General features: G+C 42.3%; 1 protein-coding gene across 3 annotated transcripts in view; it reads left to right on the top strand.

The window, feature by feature from the left end:
• Positions 1-18,286, top strand: part of LOC108939007 (neural cell adhesion molecule L1-like protein) — a 46,571-nt gene extending 28,285 nt beyond the window's left edge. For 2 of the 3 annotated variants that reach the window (XM_029259673.1, XM_029259671.1), the window contains exons 8-25: positions 463-644; positions 1,154-1,285; positions 1,418-1,558; positions 2,897-3,008; positions 3,749-3,915; positions 4,519-4,684; positions 5,068-5,192; positions 6,143-6,244; positions 6,425-6,622; positions 7,056-7,126; positions 7,960-8,182; positions 8,796-8,911; positions 8,994-9,198; positions 9,296-9,418; positions 10,498-10,674; positions 14,956-15,081; positions 15,702-15,774; positions 17,338-18,286. In XM_029259673.1, the coding sequence (XP_029115506.1) occupies positions 463-644; positions 1,154-1,285; positions 1,418-1,558; positions 2,897-3,008; positions 3,749-3,915; positions 4,519-4,684; positions 5,068-5,192; positions 6,143-6,244; positions 6,425-6,622; positions 7,056-7,126; positions 7,960-8,182; positions 8,796-8,911; positions 8,994-9,198; positions 9,296-9,418; positions 10,498-10,674; positions 14,956-15,081; positions 15,702-15,774; positions 17,338-17,542 (2,644 nt within the window). In that variant the 3' untranslated portion in view covers positions 17,543-18,286. The remainder of the gene's footprint in view (positions 1-462; positions 645-1,153; positions 1,286-1,417; positions 1,559-2,896; positions 3,009-3,748; positions 3,916-4,518; positions 4,685-5,067; positions 5,193-6,142; positions 6,245-6,424; positions 6,623-7,055; positions 7,127-7,959; positions 8,183-8,795; positions 8,912-8,993; positions 9,199-9,295; positions 9,419-10,497; positions 10,675-14,955; positions 15,082-15,701; positions 15,775-17,337) is intronic. The other variant, XM_029259679.1, reaches the window with a different exon arrangement.
• Positions 18,287-21,669: the final 3,383 nt, after the last annotated feature.

Below are 21,669 nucleotides of genomic sequence, written 5' to 3'. Positions count from 1 at the left end.
GTGTTTCAAACTGATTACCCCAATTTGCCCTTAGTTCTTAGTATGTGTGAGCATGCTGTGATTAACTGGTGTCCCATGCAAGGTGGACTCTACCCTGCCCTGCCTTTCTGGGGGAATGGGAGCACCATTCCACTCCGTTGCCAAATTTTGCACTCTTCTTTCTTAAATTGCTGTTAAAACCTAAGTAGTATGTTTACATTCATAGCATTTATTGTATATTTATTGTTTATATTTACTATTATGTTTATATATATATATGGTTGAAATGACAATAAAAGCCACTTTGACTTTGACTTTTTGGGTTAGTTCCAGACTGCTGTGACCCTGAACTGGAAAAGCAGTTCCTGCAAATGAATGGATATATACTACATATAGTGAACTCTGGTTAGGATGAAGTAGTTAAATTTCACGGACAACTATTTCTGAAGGGGTTTTTATGCTTCTTCTCCTGCTTGTATGAAGCCCAACTCCAGTAGTCACCTGGACTAAGTCAGGAGAGAACCTGCCCAACCACAGCAGCATCGAGAACTTCAGGAAGCGCCTGGTGATACCCAAGATTAACAAGGATAATGAAGGGATTTACGTGTGCAAAGCTGAAAACTCGGCAGGAGAGACCACTCATGAGTTCCATGTGACCGTGGAGGGTGAGGAACTGAATGTGTGTGAAAAAGTCAACGTCCATATATAAAATATGTGGTGCCTACAACGTTGCTTCACATACATGGTGTTATGTAGGAAACATATCAATTTGTATTTGGTTCAAAGTCATCAGTCATTTGAATTGGCAAATTTTCTGCATTAATTTATTGCTTGGTGCATTAATCTATTAGACCGACCTGCTTCCTGCATGAAACTATTAGTTAATTAATTTGTTTATTAGTTGAAGCACTTCAAATGATGTTACTAACAATGAATATATAGTTCCATTCATTAGTTTGAGTACACCTGTGTAATAACTGCATGTGACCGTCTGAATGGAAGAGTTTTATTTTCCAGCAAGTGTCCTCAGACTGATGGCTGGTGGAAAAAAAAAGTTAGGAAACCCTAAAAGCAGGATTAATTGTGAGGAAACCATGCATCCCAAACCTCATCAACCACCACAAAGAAAATGTTTGCCATGTGCTGGATGTGACGTATGTTCCCTTTGCTCCAGAACCACCCCACTGGCTGGTGAAGCCGGAGAGCCAGCTGAAGAGCAGCGGCTCTGATGTTCACCTCCAGTGCTCCGCTGCAGGAAATCCCCAGCCGGAAATCACCTGGATGATGAACGGACACCTTCTTAAAGGTGCTGTGGAGGAGAAATGACTGTCGCATCTCTTCCACTTTGTCCTTCCTTGCCGTGTGTGCCCTGCTGAGTTCCGTCCTTTCGACTTGTCCAGACAGTGGGCCGCAGTAACAGACGATCTGTTTCCCTCAGATGCCCCGGAATTTGGAGGACAGCTGCTCGGTGACACCGTTGTCCTGCACAATGTCAAACCGGCTGACAGCGCCGTGTATCAGTGCCAAGCTTCCAACAGGCACGGGACACTTCTAGTCAATGTTAACGTCATGGTCCTAGGTGAGCGCTGCTTCGCACACGCAACGTAGTTAATGTTATGATGATATTCCATAGCTTACTAGATACTTCCATCCCAGTTACGTGTATGGCTGTAAAATGCTACATTTTCACATGACCAGTTCTGCTTCTGAACATGGTAAAAAGGCCCCTCAGGCAACTGGCCCTTTAACCCTTTGGTCACAGACCCAGTTCCTCAAACACATGAGCACCTTATGAGTGTATTTTGTTGCAAAGGTTTTGTTTGAATACTTTTGGATAATCATTAAACCAACACATTACATTCCGGATGAAGAAGCTGTAGCACAATACGAATCATTTTGTTTTGTCTGGTGTTAAAAGTCATCGGTTGCTTTGTTTGTATGTGCATTTTTGCTGCTGAATTGACAGTATTGCAACATGTAGCACAATGATTAAGGCGTTGAATTTGCCTAAAGTCTGCAGGCTTAACTTTCAGCAGGGGAACCTTAGAGTTTGGTATTTAAACCAGATTGCTTCAGTAAACACCCAGGTGTGTAATTGTGTGAGCTGTTAAAGCCCTGTAAGACACTTTGGATAAAAGCAGGTAATCTCCTAAGCAAATAATGCAATTAATAATCTAGAGTATTGCCAAGTATGAAAGTATTGCCCAGTGTATGCCTATTATACAGCTATTTTTGTCTTCTTGTACAACATAACTAATCTTCCATGGTTGCCCTTCACCAAGGAGAGCAGCCTCAAAGGGCAGGCTTCTTCCAGCATTCGTCTCACCAAGCTCAGTCCTACCCTTCCACTGTTTACCCTTCTGTTCTGGCCAGCTGTTTCTGTCGTTTATTCATTCCACGGTAATGATGCAGGGGATAAACAAGCTGACGTGTAATTGGTAAAGGATGGCTAACAGCTGCTAGTTTGTACCTGACAGAAGAACAGGAGCCCTGGGATGGGGGTGGGGGGTGTCAGGCCTGGCAAGTAGCCGGCCAGGTGCAGCATTGCTGGACGGGGACAGCTTGTCATTGCAACATGGGAGATTCAGATCCCCCTGCCAGCAGTGCGGTTGGTCTTTCTCTAAGTGCCAACAGGTTTTGAATGGTTCGAGAAATGGTATATTGAACACGCTGAGAAAATTTGTGGGACGAACACCTTAAGTATAACCCTGTGTTGTTCGGTTCATTGGAGTCACTGCTGATCGTACGGGCGTGTCTGTGATCTTGTTGCCATAGTCACAACAGGAGATGCTGCACATCAATGATATGGATCAGATCCGAATCATGTCATAACAGCGCTGAGTTCTTGCTGCACATGATTAATGTATGAACTCTGCCAGGACTGAGGCCTATGAATGACTTCTGCCTCTTTCTGTAGATCTTGGCCCCTTGATTCTGACCGAGGACAGAAAGAAATATGAGGCTGTTGTGGGGACGACTGTACTTTTGCACTGCAAGGTCTTCAGTTCTCCTCCCTCGGTCACCACCTGGTGGGTATCTGCTCTGACACAAGTCTCATTTCTTCTCCACCACTAAATGCTTTTGACTCCTCTAGGATAGGCCCAGATCGTATCCCCCCACTTGATCAAGGACTGTGACATGACTCGTTTTAAAATGCAAATTGCACGGCAAAATCATTTATTTAACTCCAAATTTGCTCATTTCAGATAAACAAACATTGGCAAATAGAAAAACACGATATTTACATTTTATTCATTTAGCAGAACCTTTTCTCCAAAGAGAAGTGCCTCAGTATAAAGAAAAGTACATTCAGCAACAGCCAAAGTGCTACAGAAACAGAGACACTGTTATTAAAGCACAGCATGTCTGTCTGATACTCTACTTCCACTTTCCTGGCACTCATTATTCAAAAAGCTGCCTATAGATATGACAATGAAATAGCAGATAGTAAATCATAGAAGCAGACAGTGTTGGAGCAATTTATGTAGCTCTCAGTAGATCAGGAGAGAAATGGGTTTCAGAGTGATGGTCTTTGAGACCCTTCTTGAATGACATGAAGATGAGCATTATTTGCAATTTCTCTTCAGTACAGTGTAACTAGGTGACCTTTTCATGTTATAGTTTATATCGTACAAAATGACTTGTTGCATGGCATTATTCAGGGTGAAGTCTTTCCTTGGCAGGTGATTATTGCTCCCATACCCCCCCAACCTGCCCCAATCGCATCATTGCAACATCAAGGGTCTGTTGAATCTTAATGCACCTACAGGGCCAAAGGAGACACGGTGGATTCTGTAGCAGGTGAGAACTTCTATATCCAGGAGGATGGATCACTCAAGATCCATAACGTGCAGAAGGAAGATGCTGGAGAATACACCTGCTTCAGCATAAACTCTCAGGGGAATGCAACTATTTTGGCCAGCCTAGACATAAAGGGTAAGAATTCATACAGAGCTGGATAGTCACACAGTGGATGGAATCTGAACCATCCCTTAGAAACAATAGTCAAGTCAAGTACTTGAAATCTACTGGTAGCAAAGCAGTTAAGGGTCCGGACTAATTGGGGGGTGCAGCTGGTATGTTAGTGGTTACAGTGACTGCCTTTGGCCCCCCTTTCCAGTTGTAGTACCCAGCTGCATTAATGGGTAAATAGTTGTACAGTAAGTGAATTAATGCTGTAATGACTTTGGTGAAACGGGTCAGATAAATGAAAATGTAATGTATATGTGTATATATATATATATAAAATAAAGTTACCTGGAAGGAAATGTTGATATTCGGATAAAGTTTTGAGCAGCTAGATGTGTGGTGTACATTGATTCATATGGTGGATAGAAACAAACTGAATGTACTTCAGAATCACACGTCTGTATTTGAGTCTCTTGCTGCTAAGGTAATGCACACATTGTATTTTCTATGAGATGGTCTTTGCTTTGGGGAAAAGCGTCTGCTAAATGAGTGAATGTAAATGTAAAATGTGCAGGTTCCAGTCTTAGATGGTGCCATCTGTGTAATCAGGAATATTATCTTGAATTTCAGAGGCAACCCAAATTGTGGAACATCCACAAAATCTCCACGTTGTCAGTGGAAACACAGCGCAGTTCACCTGTCGAGCATCATATGATGAATCTCTTACTCGGAGCTTTGAGGTGCACTGGGAGAAGGACAATGTGGAGATATCACTCAACCAAACTGAGTTTCCTAGGTAGGAAGGCCTTGTAACTGCATGAGTTTGCAGCGCTGGGAAATGAGATCTAAAGTGTCCATGGCAGAGTAGAACTTCATTAGAAAGATCAAGGCAGTTATGATTTAGAAGTAGCAGTACTGAACCCTTACTGGGATGCTGCAGCTGAAGTGAGTGGATCAAGGTACGTTTTCTGCTCAACAGGTGGCAGTGTGGTAAAAGGTATGAACACTAGACTCTTCCAGGTCCAGTTCACAGTGGAGCCGGTGGTTTATACCCTTTAGTAAGAATAGCCGGCCTGCTCAATGAGCAGGTATAAGTCTAAGATGTGCTGTGCATGTGCTGTGCGTAAGAGTGCCATCAGAACTAATCAAACGGAGATGTGATGAACCCTGCTTTGGCAGATATTTTGTGGAAGAAAACGTCCTGCATATTACCAACGTCAGCCACAGTGACCAGGGCACATACCAGTGTGTCGTCAGGACCAGCCTGGACCAGGACTTGGCTTCTGCCCTCCTCATCGTGCAAGGTGAGTCAGTGTGTTTAGAGAACCCTCGGCCAACATTGCTGGAATCAAACACAGCTGTTTTAAATGTACCAGGGTTGCGGATCCAATGGAATTTAGTCCTCATAATTTTTGCGCTGGCTAATCAGAACACATCTTAAATACAAGGAAAATCAGTCAACCAAGACAAAGATCAAACTTCTTCTATCCATCACCACCTGTCCAATTTAGACTTATTCAGGGAGTCTGGAGTCTAATGTGACTTTATGATTATAGAAAAATTAATATACTTGCTCATTAGCTCATCATAAATGCAAGCAATAAAGGAATTTAAATGTTGCTGAGTGTTTGGATGTTACATTCTCAGGTCCAAAGCTTTGGGCTTATTGTTTTTCCTGCATTTACAGTAGCTCTCCACTAAGTACCTAACCTGCCCTAAGTTTATTGACTTAGTGAATCCAACAAGTCAGTTAATGAATCTCTATATGACATTCAATTATCAGTCACTAATTATGACTTTCTATCCTGTTACATGTCAGGAGTTTATCAATGGCAACTATTTATCATATGAGTGGCTTATTGTAGCTTGTTTTTCATTCTGTAAGAACTATCATTTTTCAACTCAGCATCAACGCAGTCTAAAAATATGCTTTTTGTGGTATTTCGTAACCAGTTTGTGTCCCCAGAGGATTGAGAGTCATCTGCTAAGGCTGTGGCAACACTCTTAAATTTGTCTGTTTTCCCCATTATATGAAAATGTTGATGCTCTATAGTAGAGTTTATTTCTATGCAAACTTGCTTTTATTTGATGGTAGGTTAGACTGACCCAGCTGTGCAGCCTTTTTGTATTCACTGGTTCTGCAATCCGCACTAAATACCAGTTTTTACATCTGCATGAGTCATGTGACCTGATCCTGAGAGGACAAGTCCATCAGCCGTGACCACACTTTTAAGCTGTAAAAATGTTCTCTCAGGTGTTCCTGATGCACCAGAACACCTTGAGCTCTACGAACCTGACAACCGCAGGGTGAAGCTGAAGTGGGTGCCTGGGGATGATCACAACAGCACCACAACCGGTAATAGGAATGTTCTCCTCTCGATGAACTAGGCAAACCACCAGACTGATCCACAAAGTAACACTGCTCCTGTCTACTCATGGTGGACCCATGTGAACCAAAAACACTGACAAAAACTAGAGGTATACTTTACACCAGGCCTTGGGGCACAGACTGACAGAATTGGTCTTCTGTGGACAGAATTCATTGTGGAGTATGAGGAAAGCAGGTGGGAGCCAGGGAGGTGGCGGGAACTGCAGAGGGTGTCCGGGAACCAAACCTGGGCCCAACTGGACCTCAACGGACACTTAGATTACCAATTCCGCGTGTCTGCGCTCAGCGCCATTGGGAGAGGCCCACCCAGTCGGCCCACAGAAAGATATAAAACCCCTGCTACAGGTGTGACTCCTGTGTGCCCACACCCCGTCTTACACCTGTCTGTTCATCACACTGTCATCCCCCTCTTTTCAAGGGGCACCTTTGGGTTGATTCATTTTGTGTGAACTAAACATTCCAGTCTCTTTGCAATTAAGATGTAATGAAGTGTGGAATTTCAAACCGAACTGAATTCAATTCAGTTTTAAACTGTAACCGTTGTGCAGGATCTCTGTAATTGATTTACTTATTAGCACTAAACTGTAAACTAATGTACCTCAATACTGCTCATAGGCAGAATAAATTTAATTTATATGTAAAATGTTCTTTAAAAAATCAGTTTTGCTGAAAATACTGAGCTGAAAGAAGAACATGAATGGTTGTAAGGTTAAAAAAAAAAAAAAAAAAAAAAACATCTCATCGGTGTGTTAACAACAACTTTTCTGTCTTTTAATAGCTCCAGACAGCAGCCCCAGTAATATTAAAAGTGAAGGCAATTTGCCTCATGAAATGATTATTCACTGGGAGGTAAGAAACTTTCCACATCTCAATTTTTACTGTAATCTTTCAATGAAGTGGATCCAACAAACATTTACCAAAGGAGACATTTATCATTGAAGAGTGTGCGAACAGAAATAAAGAAAGCCTGGAAAAAAAGGTGCTGGATATGTCACTGTGAAACTCATTTGAATTTTTACAGGCTTTTCCCCACCTTGCATGTGATCCACGCCAGCTGATTGTCTCTCTGCACTGCATTTTCAGCTTCGAAGTCTGAATCTTCAAACCTATGACTTTTTCTTGACAAACTTGTAATATTTTTTCTGTTTTCATACCATGTCCAAGGTCCTCACTTTCTTCATTGCATACAGATGATTTTAGAGGTGTATATTGATGTTACCCCAAACAAAGTCTATGCTCTACCTTACCTTACACACACACACACACACACACACACATTGTCTGAAACCGCTCGGCCCAAGCGGGGTTGCGGTGAACCGGAGCCTAACCCAGCAACACAGGGCGCAATCTCTGAAGGAGGAAGGGACACACCCAAGGCGGGATGCCAGTCCGTTGCAAGGCACCCCAAGCAGGACTCGAACTCCAGACCCACCAGAGAGTGGGACCTGGCCAAACACACTGCGCCATCACACACCGCTACCTTTCCTTACTTGGCACCTAAAATACACAATCATTTTAAAACAACCCTTGAAATAGATCAGTGAAAGGAAAATGGGCTTGTTAAGTGATCTGTTTGATTTCCTCCTTCATTTATTATACTTTATTGGCTGACTGACTTATTATAAAAGTCTTCAGTGTGAATAAATGGTAATATCAGTGATTGACCTTTTCCTTTATCCTAGCCCCTCTTACCAGTGGAGCACAATGGGCCAGGCTTAGAGTACAAAGTGAGCTACAGGCAACAGGGTGTGGAGGAAGACTGGCAGGAGCACATGGTGAAAAGACATTCCCTCGTGGTCAAGAACACTCCCCCCTACGTTCCATACGATGTCAAGGTGCAGGCAGCCAATGATCTGGGATGGGCTCCAGAACCCAAAGTCTACACTGTGTACTCAGGAGAGGACTGTGAGTACTGTCCACAACCCACACAATGTCCTCACCACACTGACATCATGAAAAGGCTATACTATCCCTGCAGTGTTGCAGAAATGTTCCAAGTTGTGGCTGAATAACCTTGAATGGGCTAACACAGTGAACTAAAATTTAATTTTGTTTCGGCCATTTCTGAGATGCTTTTGAGGTAATTGTATTTACTGTGTGGATCTTTTTTTTTTTTTGAAAAATCAATAAATGATGCTCGTAGCTGCAAAGGTGTTGAAAAGTATTTCCTTCAAGCAACATAGAGAAAGTGCTTCTAGCCAAGTTTTAATTAGATATGGTTTCCTACAGATTTCTTTAGATATGGTGTTCCGTGTTGGGGAAATTCTTCGCTACAGTGTGTCCTAGAGGACAGATTTTCTGATACGTTTTCTGTCAGAGGTATTTTTTGACTGTCTTCTACAGGCGAGATTATTTTATACAGTGTTTCTTAAGAGAGTTTTTTTTTTTTCCTGTGTAAGGTTCCTGCTGGTGAGTTCCTACCAAAGTGTTTCTTGGGTATTTAGAGATATGTAGATGTGGTGTTAGTGAGCGTTAGAAGGTGTGACAATGACTGTACTCATCGCGTCTTCTCTGTCAGTACCTGACATGGCTCCAAGTGACGTGGCCGTGACTGTGCTGAACAGTAGCCGGATCCACGTCAGCTGGACACCTGTTCCTGTAAACCATGTGTGGGGGCTCCTTGGAGGCTACAAGGTGAGTGTCCACACACCTGAGCTCCTACATTCAGCCACCTTGTGTTGCACATGGTCCTCACCACCATCCATGACCCTCCCAGGTTCAGTTATGGAGGCTGCGGGACCTCCTGAACATTGAGAAGGGTCCAAAGGAGAAGGAGACCATGGTGATTTCTGGAAACCTGAGCTACACAACAGTGCAGGGCCTCATCCCGTTCTCCGAGTACAGCCTGATGGTGGGTGCTTTCAATGGACGTGGCATGGGACCCAGCAGCCACCCTGTCACCTTCAAGACCCCAGAAGGAGGTGAGAGAGGGAGTGCATCATAGACACAAAGACTGCAGTACTGGATTATCATAATCCACTACAAAGAAACAGCTGTGCTACACTCATTATTTTGCAGTTCCTGAGAAAATATCTATACTGAAAGCGACAAATGCCCAGAAAGATGCCATCACGCTGGTGTGGTCACCTCCACTGAAGGCCCACGGTGTTCTCACAGGCTACCTCCTACAGTACCAGATGGGTATGTGCACATGGACACTTTTTACCTGCTACCCATCACTCTGCAAAATGCTTCATGTCAGAACATACTCAGTGTTTCTATTCAGAGCTGTAGGGCTGAGATCGGAAGGTTTTTCCTCCAGCTGGTCAGTGAAACACCTTATTTAATTTATCATGTTGACTGGTTCTATTTAGCCTCACTGAGATCTAAGTGCTTTAATCTTGGCAAAAACAGTGTAACAGCCAGTGGGATAGTGTCTAGATCTGCTACCTTGCACTTGAAGAACTTGGGTTTGAACCTGACTTCTGCTGTAGCACCCTTGAGCAAAGCATTGACCCTTTATTGCTTCCGGAATAACCCTGCTGTGCTAATAGCTAAAGCTCTTAAGCCAAGTGGACCTGAACTTCCCAAGGTACAGTCGAATAGCCTGGCAATAGAGTCTGGTTGAGGTGTCAGTGGTGTCCATTGGGTGGTGCTGTTCACATGGTGAAGAAGAGTTCAAGAGCTCCTGCAGTCTGCGGGGCTTCCAGATGAGTGAAGTTCCCCAGCAAAACTGCTGTTATAACAATGAACAGCTTGAAAAGAAACGTAAGCCATGCCAAGTAGACCCTGCATTGTGAAGCCGTATTCATTTTTTCCTTTTTTATGCACGTTCAATTGTGCCAGAGTGAAAATTGCCACTGGCTGTGTCACACTGTATTTCAGAAGCTGATACGTTTTCAATATGTAAGATTCAGAAGCTGTTTTTGAAGTCCTGTTTGATGACAGCCGAGTTTTAAATGTTAAGAGTGACGCCTGCGTCTGTCACTGTGGGACTTTGTTAGAGCCAGTCGAACCGGGAGCACGTTTCCTTTCAAAGGCTACAGTCAGGCTTTGTGACCAGCTCCGAGAATCTCGTGTGCTACCATCTCAGCAGTTTCACGTCGTTCTGCTGAAACACTGAATGTTAATTATGGTGCACGAGCTCCATGTAGCTATCAGACTGAGACTAGCACTGTGACTTCTAATCATCAGTCCTGCATATTTTGAGTCCATGTTTACTACCAGCATCACCCTTGAGTTCCTCAGTCCCACCATGTTTGCTTTGCTCCTTTGTGCAGTGAACGACACAGCAGATTTTGAGAGCCTGCACAATGTTACCATCCGTGGACCGGACAGCACCCAGTGGGTTCTTAAGGACCTGGAGACGGTCACCCGGTACAGGTTCTACGTGAGCGCCTGCACCCGGGTGGGATGTGGGCCGCCGGTCAGCGAGGAGAGCCAAACCACACCTACAGGTGAGTGACTGGTGTAGGGGAGGGACATCCTGCCATCAGGTGTGCTCTGGGTGAGGGCAACAGCTGATGTGGAGATACGGAGCCAGTGTCTTTGTAACCATCACAAAGAACATTCCATTGTACCTGTGGGCCAAATGTAAGTCTGTAAGATCAACCAGTCAAAGAATTCATGTGATTGCACTCAATTATTTATAATGGAGCAACTTTTTGCAAGCATCTTCTTGCAAAGCATCTTACAGTACATTTTATAGTACACCAATTAAAAAAAACATAGGAAAAAAACTGTTTGAGCTGGCTAAAAAAATAGAATACAACCCAAATTGCACCAGAAAAAAAACAGAACTAAATTAAAGGGGACAGCTGTTGCCTTCGGACCCAAAGGTTCAAATCTCACCTTCAGTTATCTTACCCTTGAGCAAGGTAATTACCCTAAATTGCTCCAGAATAATTACCCAGCTATATAAATGGGTAAATAATTGTAAGCAGCTTAACAAGTGTAAGTTGCTTTGGAGAAACATGTCACATAAATTAATAAATGTATAGCTCCTTGCTTCTCTGCACACAAGCTCTCTTCATAGTCTCCATTACAGTTAATTGGCCACACATGGCGTTCATTCTCACTTAATCAGTCATCGTTGAAGTGCAGCCATCACTCAAGGAGATGGAGATGGGGCCTTAGCCACAGCCTGCTACAAGTGCCTCTGGGCAACACAATGACCAAAATCCAAAAGATTGTGACTGAGTGCTGGATATTGTGGTGAGAAACAGTGAAAACACTTTATATAAAGAGTACTAGTTATGTTTAAGGAATTTGAATTTGTAGTTAAGTCATTCATGGGGAAAAAAATGTAACTGCTTCCATCCATGATGGGCTATATCTATACTGGAATGTTTAAAACAGTAATGACAATTACTAGATTATTCACTCTTTGTGCACACGCAGACATTGGCTGAAGCCACCTGTCCCAGTGTGTCAGAGCTTCACCCAGCAACACAGGGTATAAGGCTGGAGGGGGAAGGGACACACCCAGGACGGGATGCCAGTCCATCATGAGGCACCCCAAGCAGGCCTTGAACCCCAGACCTGCCAAAGAGCAGGACCCGGCCAAACCTGCTGCGCCACCGTGCCCCCATTCTTTATACAATGAGATACTAATAATATGTCAAGTCTGTTATGGATTGCTGCATGCATACAGTATGTGCCTGTGGCACAATGTAAAAGAGGATAAATTTCCCCAAAAAACTCCCATATCTAGGTCTACTCGAAAGATGATTTAGTATGCAAAAGCAGAAGGGATTCATGGGTAAGACATGTAGCCAAGACACCCCAGGTATGGCCTGGAAAAAGGCAGCAGAGTTTTCTCTTCTGGTTGAGTTGAGAAGCTTGTTCTAAAGTTGAAGGTTGGGAGAAATCAACCACAAGGACATTTATAGGGCAATGTGTGCGTCTGAGGTTACTTTGGAGGATTTCAACCACCTCTCTGATGTTGGGACTACGGATATTTTCTTTGACACTGAGTAAGTGATTCCAGCCCGAAGGCTTTATATTAAGAAAAATTTATATGCCTTCTCACAACCGTGGATGACAGTGTATCTCCCGTAAAAGAAGTTTTACAGAGTGTGAGGAGACACAGGCCTCGTTCTGCCTGATGTACACAACAGACTCTCCGAGAGATTTAAAGAGTCTGCACCATGCCATTTTAGTGCTCTCATATTAAAAATACATTTCTGAGTATACCAAAATCTATTAGAATATTTTGCTGCAAACTTTTATACGTTTACCCTCAGCTGCCACCTTTGATATTATAATCTTGTACAACTCTAGAAACGAGATTGTTGCATCTCCCAACACAGTAATAGAAAGCAGAACATAATGAAACAATTTAACATGTGTTTATATGCTGGGGTCATTCAGTTTCAGTGCTGTCAGGACTGTGCCATTCTATGTAAGAGATGCAGGGGCTGAGACTACCAGCATCCCCACGCATCACTCCCCCACCGCCGTCTTCCCTATCGCACTACTCCTGCAGTAGTATCTAGATAGGGAAGCGTCGGGGGATTTTCACACGCTGTCAGGACGTCTAATGGTGGCAGACACTGTGATAAAAATCCCTGTTTCTGCTGAACCTGATTAAACACACGCACACATACACACAAAAGGAAGAAAAAAGAATAAGTAAAAGCATGTTTAGTATGAATTAATTTTAGGCATGGAAAAGCTTGGTGAGGTCATAGGTATTTTTGATGCAGTTTGGCACTGAAAATGAGGAGTGTAGCACTAGGCTTCAGAGACTTTGCCAGCATGCCAAGGAACCAGAGCTCAGAGACCAGAGCAGAGTTAGCAGCCCTTCAGAAGGCAGAGATAGCTCAGAACTTCAGAACCACCCAGGGGAGGGGGTGTCTATTCAAAAAGGTGCCTTTTTGCTGCCAAATACATTTGGTGATTCAATGGAAATGAAGGACTTCTGTAATTGCATTCTGGCCCTTACAATCAGTTCTTACAAAGGCCACAGTGAATAAATGAATGAATATAGTTATATTTTATAGAATTCAAAGCTGTCTTTTCACATCACACAAGTTAATGCGCATAATACAACAGGGTATCAAAATAACATTTTCAGAAGTCATTAACTTTCTTGTTTGGTCAAGGGACCCTTTTGATCTGTTTCAATTAGTCTTCCTCTTTATTTATAGTTTCCTGAGCCGTATTGTTTACCTCATTCAAAGTTACCTTGAACACATCCCTTTACAAAGAAACGCAAAGCAATACCTTTCTTCAACACCAAAACACTCTGTTTACAGGAAGAGCACAGCCTACAGAATATTTAAATCTGCATTCCAAAAACCTTGATTAATTGGCAGTTTTTTTTTAATATGTTAATATTCAGTTTAAAACATGTTTAGCATTTAATAATTAATGAAAAGGCTGTTAATCTGGTAATTCGCACATTATTTCACTTCTCATGATCTGCGCTTACGATTAATTTGCATGTCATTAACTTCGGTTTTCTACATGATAACAGATGTGTGGGAAAAGATGGTTCTTGGAAAAAAACCTTATGAAGAACCGAAATTTGCTTGTATCATTCACCTTGCGTTGTTTTATTTTGGAAACAGAAGCTAAATATAAACAGTTTGAGAGACCAAGAGACAGCTGAAGATATGTGTGGCCAATAAGCAACCTAAAGACAGAAGTGAGTTTAGTTCTTGGTTTGTTCTGTGCTTCTCGAACCATTAGCCACACCTGGTCATCAAGAAGCATGTCGCAGTCCCCCCCCCCGCCCCACCCCAGTGACAGAGACTCACACGTCACCCTATCACTCCATGGGCCTGGGTTTGAGGCAGGGCGACGGGGGCGTGCATGAGGGGAGATAGGTGACTGGAGGTGTGTAGACAAATGCAGAGGTGGGGCTCTGTGACGAAGACTAACACACCACTGGGCTCTCCAGCAGGGGAGACATGCTGTCGGAAGTGATAAGTCTGCAAAATAAACATTCTCTGGGATCGAGACAAACAAAACCACAGAGAAAAATGGAAACTAGGGAGATCCATCATCTTTAAACTGGACAGTTGCATGAGGTCCCACTTCCATACATTACAGAGGTGTTTTAGATCCATATTCATAATGCAGAATTATTTGATGTAGCTGAAAGTGCCATTTGAAAGATTGTAGTTCTGTGCAGTGACAGATGCGTTTGCAGGTGTTTGTCTAGGTGATGCACGTTTGCCTGGTAATTAATGTACTGGAACTTTCATACTTACGAGTGACAGATGAGCAGACGATTAAGAGAAACGGTTCCAACTCCCTGTGGCCGTTTTCAGTGGCTCAGCCTGTTTATACCCTTCAGAAGTAGAGGATGGATGGTGTCTGCAATCCTGGCCATTTCACAAGGTTTATCTATATAATCCCAGAAGGACTGGAAAATCAGGAACTAGAGACAAATCGTAACTTTAAATGCCAAGCGTGAGATGGAGGCACAATAAAACACAAACTACTGACATTTTGTTTGGGCAAAATTACATGATTATTAAACTTAATCATAGTCTAAGATCAGGGTGGTGGCACTCGGCACTGCGTCAATGTTGACTAGTGCTTGGTGTGGCCCTTCCTCTTTAACAGCAGTCCTTATATAATTACCAGAAACCATTTCCACCAGCTCCTTTGGACTGTGTGGCAAATGTGGCAAAGAGTGCACTTCATGCAGGACAAAAAGCCCATTGTAGTGAGTGCTAATTATCCAGAAGAGCTCAACTGTAACAATTGCTCCCGCTCTCATGCAGGTCTGGCCGTCAAATCGGAATCGTCAGACCCCTGGTTCATCGGGTCCATGTGCGCAGCGGTCGCCCTCACTCTCGTCGTCCTCATTGCCTGCTTCGTCAGGAGGAACATAGGCGGCAAATATTCAGGTGAGCCTCATGGAGACGCCCCCTCTCTACCCGCCCCCCGTCGGGTTCCACTGAGATGGCGGAGCGCTGTGTCTCTGTGGCGGCGCCTTGTTTGCCACTTCTGTGAGACGCCCTCCGCTCTGCCCATGGAGCCTATTAGCAGGGTGGTCAGACAGGCAGGCTGCAGCATGCCTACTTTGTTCCCGTACTCCTTGCCTGCTACCTCCACCAGCACTTTCTGGCCCTCTGTGTTCTCATCTCACATGCGCAGAGGGCAGGGGGTAAGTGAGGTAGAGGTGGTGGGGGGTTGGTCTCTGTTTCACTTGCATGCTCTGTTGACACAAATTCCTGAATATTTCACTGCTGCCGGATTTCTTAGATCCCATTAGGCGCCTTTCCATGAAATTGAAATTTCATCAAGACCTTATTTAAACTTTTCAAACACAATGACCATATGATTTATTGAACAGTAAAAGAGGGAAAAGATAAAATGCAGAGGTTGAAAAAAATGTAAAAATATATTTGGTATTTTTCACTAATGTTCCGATCTAAAAAAAAAAAGCAAAGTAAAAATATGGTAATAATGACAAATAAATTCCTGAACTAGACTGCAGTCATAATCATCCACACCTTTTACACAGTTAAAGAGAAGGAGGATGCCCGTTCAGACGTTCAGTCCCAGGGCGCGACTAACAACGCCTCGTCTGAATACAGGTAAACACTCCTCCCCTGTTGTCCTGCCTCATGTTTAACATGTCCTCTCACCTTGTTCTTCTCAAAGAGCTCGGCTCCCAAACAGGATGTTGACAGGGACCACGCGCATAAAGTGTAGGGCGAGTTATGGGCCATGCAACCTCCTTTAACACTCCCAAGCCAACGATGCAAAGTACGACATAAATCGAGCTGTTTTTATACGCAAGGGGGCCGGTAAGGACGATGGACACGTTGAGCATTTTGTGGGACTTGGTGGAGAAAAGAACATTGTTCTTTGGCTTCTTCCCTTGTCACTAATAAATTCAAAGCAAAGCCTAAATGAAAACACAACTGTTGGAGGGCAAAGCAATCTAGGTGAATGCCCCACGGAGCAGCAATGCGTTAAATTTAACATCTTCCTGAACAAAGAAGAGCTAATGAACCCCCGTCCCATCGACGGAGTGCCACTTCAGAGCCTTCGGAGCATTTGTGTTGTTGCTGTTTTGCAGCTTTAGACAATACTCTTGATGTGTAAGAGGCACAGAATCAGTCAGTTGGATCTGTTTGTCGCGCAGCACTTCTCAGAAAGGAGCAAAAACATCAAGTTTGCGTTGATGAATACGGAAATAACAGGAAAATCGTTTCCTCTCCCACTTTTATAATACAATTTACATTTACATTTACATTTATTCACTTCGCAGACTCTTTTCTTCAAAGTGACTTACAACGGATACTATGTAGTGTTACTAGCCACACACTTTATTCACCAAGGTGACTTACACTGCTAGATACACTACTTACTTATTTACTCATCAGTTGGCTTGAACTCTTTGGGTATTGCGCGTACAGAGTATTTGGATATACTCTGCACTCTGAATCAGGAGAAATGTCAGGTTAGATTATACTATGTTCATCCTGAGGAAAATAATGAAAAAATAAACTTTATGTGACCTCTATGATCAGTAAATATGACAAAGGATAATTCTGTACTTCTCTCTCTACTTTTTATTCTGTGTTTCTAGAGAGGGAAATTTATGCTCTCTGCATACCGGAATTTTCGTAGGAGCACCTACCATATCTATTTTATTTGTTTTCAAACAAAATCACATTATACATTATAATATTTATATTAACAGACAGGGCACCCAGACCTTTTGTACTCCTCCATTTCCCATGAATCTCTGATGCTAAGAAAAGATAAAGAGTAGCCTAGTTGATGATGCAATACTCACTGTGAATTACTGGTTGTGATACGTACTCCAGGAAATGAAACTCGCTGAAATAAACTAAGTATTATGTGGTGTAGACTGCTGCAGCACTAAACACATTTACATGATCAAGTTTCCCCTATAAAATCAGACCAGTGTGAATAGGGAGGCCAGCAGGCCCCATGTCCAGGAAGGGGACCCCTCCAGGCCGTCTCCTGTTGCCAAAGAGCCGGAACTGGCTGTTAGACTTTAGCTGTGATTTCCAGTCAAGAGAGAAGTTGAAATGTTGTCTCATGTTAAAGCTGCTGACGGTAAGTGAAGCGAATGCAGTACAGCTGCTGTGCGTAAATAATGGAGCCAGTTCCTTTTCCTAAAGCAGCGACAACGAGAAGAAGCCCCTAAAGGCCAGCCTGTGCTCCCTCAAGTTGGACAGCGAAGAGAACAGCTGCGGGGTCAGCATGACGGACAGCGAGGATGAAGATGACCGCTTCGGTGAAGATGGGTCATTCATCGGCGAGTATGCTGGCCACAAAAGGCCTGGGTCCACCGAGGCCAACGGAGCGGCCCTGGTGACAGCATAGCAACAGGGTCATCTACTGGAGAGTGCAGCGCTAGCATTTGCAAGAGAGACGGGCATGGATTTTTGGACAGTTATATTACGTGAAGTGAAATTCATATGAAAATGAATGAGTGCCTGTAGGCTGCACTGTTGCCTCTGTCCTGTATAGCTTTGTGTCTGCGAGTCAGGTCCTTCATCCCTTCCTGACATGTCCACCTCTGTGTTTTTGGAGATCTCTGTTGAATATCCCCGAAAGTTTAGAACAAAAAACTTTTTTTTGAACAAGGGGACATTTACATCAGGTGCAACACAGCATCCATTAAGCTTTGTTTCAACTCTAGTAAAAACAATATTATTTAAGTGTGGGTTTATGTTGTGGAATACCAAATCGTTCTAACTATACCCGTTACTGTTCTTGCAACAAAAGGGATTACCCCTCTAGGATGTATTATTGAAAGGCATCAATATCACAGTGGGAGAAAAAGGACAATGAACAGTGTTCAGTTTATAGTTTAGTGCCAGCATAATTTGATGTGATTATCACAGTAGACCTGACAAAGCTATTTTTTTTTCTAATAATTAGGCAGGATTCATATTTCAACAGTGATAACTCAGGAAACAAGATTTTTTAAGCACTCCAATCTTTAGGGGAAATAATAGGTTCCATGTTATCATTTGACTTTTTGGTAAGTGTATGTGAAACTCTTATTGAAAGAAGAAAGAAAATAAGTGCATATCTTAATGCAAATAAAATTGTTTCTGTTGAAGCAGCACACTGAGATAAACTTAAAGATAATATTTGCATTAACTCTTATGAGTATAGTTAAGCAATCTTATATGTATATTATATGGATTTTTTTTTCCCTTAATAGAATATCAAGCAGCTATGTCCACATATTACAATGTATATATTGCAACCCAATATTTTGCTGGTTAACAGGCTGTGTGCTTCTTGACATTCATGTTCATATTCCTTTACTGAGAACTCAGGAAAGTTAAGATGTGCAATGTGGTAAGTGATGAGAATGTTGGTGTGCTGGAGAAAAGACAAAACCCTAATGATGTTCATTCTATATGTAAATGTGGTGTTTTGAGTATCTGCAACTTCATCTACTCAAAAATGCAATTCTGTACATCTGTGGTAGAACATTCAAACTTTAAATGAGTACAAGTAAGTAGCTGAATTTGTGCCGTGTGGTGAAAAAGCACGATAATTAGGAGATGGCAGATGCTGTAAGACATTATAAAGTTGATGGAATTGGCCGTTCTTTTGCTTAGTGGACAAGATCTCGCATTTTCAGTATATCCTTCTGAAACTTTACCAGAACAAGACAAGGTGAAATTTCATATTTCCAGCTGGAGATGGCAGACAACTGTCCTGTACCAAGTCCTGCCACAGAATGTTATAAATCATGTAGAAAAAACACATTTGTCTGGATGGCCTGCTGAAACTTTACCTTACCAGCATTGTGGCAGGGGCGGTTTTTAAATGTACAAGAAAAATGAGCCTGTGCTGATGCCATAAATCTTTGATTCTGTCACTAGTAAGAAATTGCTTCAGACATTCAAGTTCAAGTGTTAATAACGTGATCATCCTATGTAGGAAATAGATTTTGGTGGAGGTGGTCAAATAAGACCACATGACAAAGCAACTTTTATGTCATGATGATGATAATATCCATGAACAAATTGTTGACATACATAGATCTTTTGATTTGGGACAGCCTCATAGCAGTTCTCTCTCTCCCCTCCCCCGAATGCTCCATTATCCAGGCACCTATAATCAGTCTACTTTCTGCCCTAATAACCTGTGTGATGTTTTTGCCCTCTAAAATTGTACCATTACATTGGATTATATGATGATTCAAAAATTACATATAGGACTGTAGGAAGAGTGTGCCTTGAAGAACATCACTGGATGTGCGTGGAAGTGCCAGCCAGTCACATGGTTTCGTAGGCAAGGGAGGAATGGAAATTGTTTGCCAGTGCCGTCTTGCGTGCATTTCTGCAGGGTGCAAATACAAACATGCAGACTCCACACACCCTGAGCCGGACTGAAACCCGTGTCCGTCAAGTTGCTCAGAAAATTGTCAGGCAATGGTTTGACCTGCTGTGCAACCATGTGCCATATCACTGGATATATCCATCCAATTGCTGAAAGATTTATATTAGTTGTAGTTTAAGATGGCATTTAAATTTCAAACTAAAGCACAATTATAATCACCAGATGGTGAAAGGACAAAGCACTTTACAAAAATTTCAAAAGAGCTGCCTAATTTTGGCCTCACATTTTTAATTTATGCTTGTATTTTGCCCATAATGTGACAATGTTCATCAGGAAAATACTGAGGGGTGTATTGTTAAACCAGTTATAGGTTACTTCTGAAAAAAGATCTATGTCAATGTTAGTACTGGTTGATTATGTTATGTGCTATGTGTAAAATACATGCAAAGCATACCTTCTAGTGTTCTATTTTGCTGTTAACGCCATTGTCTGTGTCCCTCTTTTACATGAAGCAATAATAATAAAATCATGAAATAAAAAAATTACTTGCAAATGAGAATTCTATTAATAATTTATTTTCCGTGGGCAGAAGATGACCTCAATCTTAAACCAGAATTAGACATTGTTATAATCAAAATCTTTCTTCATCGCCTTTGCACTGACTGCAAAACTTTCAAACACTGTGAAACACAGTGAAAGTGGTAGGGAAAGGGAAGGATAGGCACACCGGAGAAGCAGCCATGTGTTTCGCTGCTTGTAACAAGGCAGCAGGCAATGTAGCGGTGAAAGACGTGTAACCTGATGTACAACTAGGGCTCCTGCTGTAGGACCCATTAGGGCAGTGCTTAACATGAATCATGCCATCGAAGCACCCAGCTGCTTAATTGTCAAAACAAGACAATACATTTGAATTTGTTCTCTCCCAAAACTCAAGTTCAAGTTCAACCCATCCTATTTCCTGAGGAAATTAGCCATTTGAATCCCTTTTTAAAAATATAAAGTAAATCTGAACATGGTCCCTGCGCTAACAGCTAAATAATTCATGCGTCAGCTAATGATTCCTAGAAAGTGAGCCTCAGTGCCCATTGCACTTCTACCCCTTCCACCCTCTGGCCATGCAGTATTTTTGATTAGGCTGTTCAGTTATGTGTTTAGATTAAATATATTGCACATAAAACAGACCTTGCCCTGGGTATAGATCACAGACATGTTTTCCTTCTGTAAATCTTCACCGCGCTGCTATTTTTTCAAACAGTCCACTAGTGTTCAGAATACTATATGGTGCGGAGAAGCACTTCTGTGAGCAGCATTAAGCATGGATCTGTGTGTATAATTCATAAGTCATAAGACCAGGGAGAGGGTCACATGTGCCCCCACTGTTTGCTCATTGTCCTATGAGTACTATTACAGTTTTGGTCCCCAACACCTGGAAATTTGTTACAACACTGGTCTAACTACAGAATAACTGAATATGAATTAGGCCCACTAAGCTGCACTGCAGTCTACTGAAACTGACATATGGTCTAATTCTAAAGAGAATGGTGATTGATTTACTCCATAAAAAGGCTCAAGGCTCAAAGAGAAGTGTACTTTTGATTGGTAGAATGGCAGCTATCACTGTTGGTAACTTGCAGGCACCACATGCTGAAAATGTTCAGGGAGAATGAGTCCATCCTTTGCGAAAAGAGTAAAGCATGGTCTTGAAAGTAGCACTACATTACAAGAAAACTGAGATAATTATGCATTGTTCAAATGTTTAAGGTGGCGAAAGCCCTCTTTCATTAAGAAAGAATTCCTAGAGACCTATCCTAAAATACCATGTCTCCGGCAAAATTGTTCTCAGGACTTTTATTGAAAACTCACTAAAGACACAAACTCATTACACCTTTTCTAAATTTGATGTGGCAAAATTTGTAGATTTACCACAATTCATTTTCATTATCTAATAAAACCTATTATGATCACTATTTTGCACTCATGTCACTATTTTATTTGTTTTCAGTTGTACAAGCTGTTTTTGCTTATATGTAGCATATTTGTTAGAGTTGCTGCTTTTGGACCAAAAGGTTGCAGGTTCAAGTCTCACCTCCAGCCATAGTACCCTTGAGCATGGTATAAAGCATTAATACTTCTGTACACATTTA

The sequence above is a fragment of the Scleropages formosus genome, chromosome 2 (genome assembly GCF_900964775.1).
Source record: "Scleropages formosus chromosome 2, fSclFor1.1, whole genome shotgun sequence".
NCBI classification, from domain to species: domain Eukaryota; kingdom Metazoa; phylum Chordata; class Actinopteri; order Osteoglossiformes; family Osteoglossidae; genus Scleropages; species Scleropages formosus.
The sequence above is the reverse complement of the archived record's forward strand: the minus strand, read 5'-3'. Positions and strand labels throughout refer to the sequence as shown.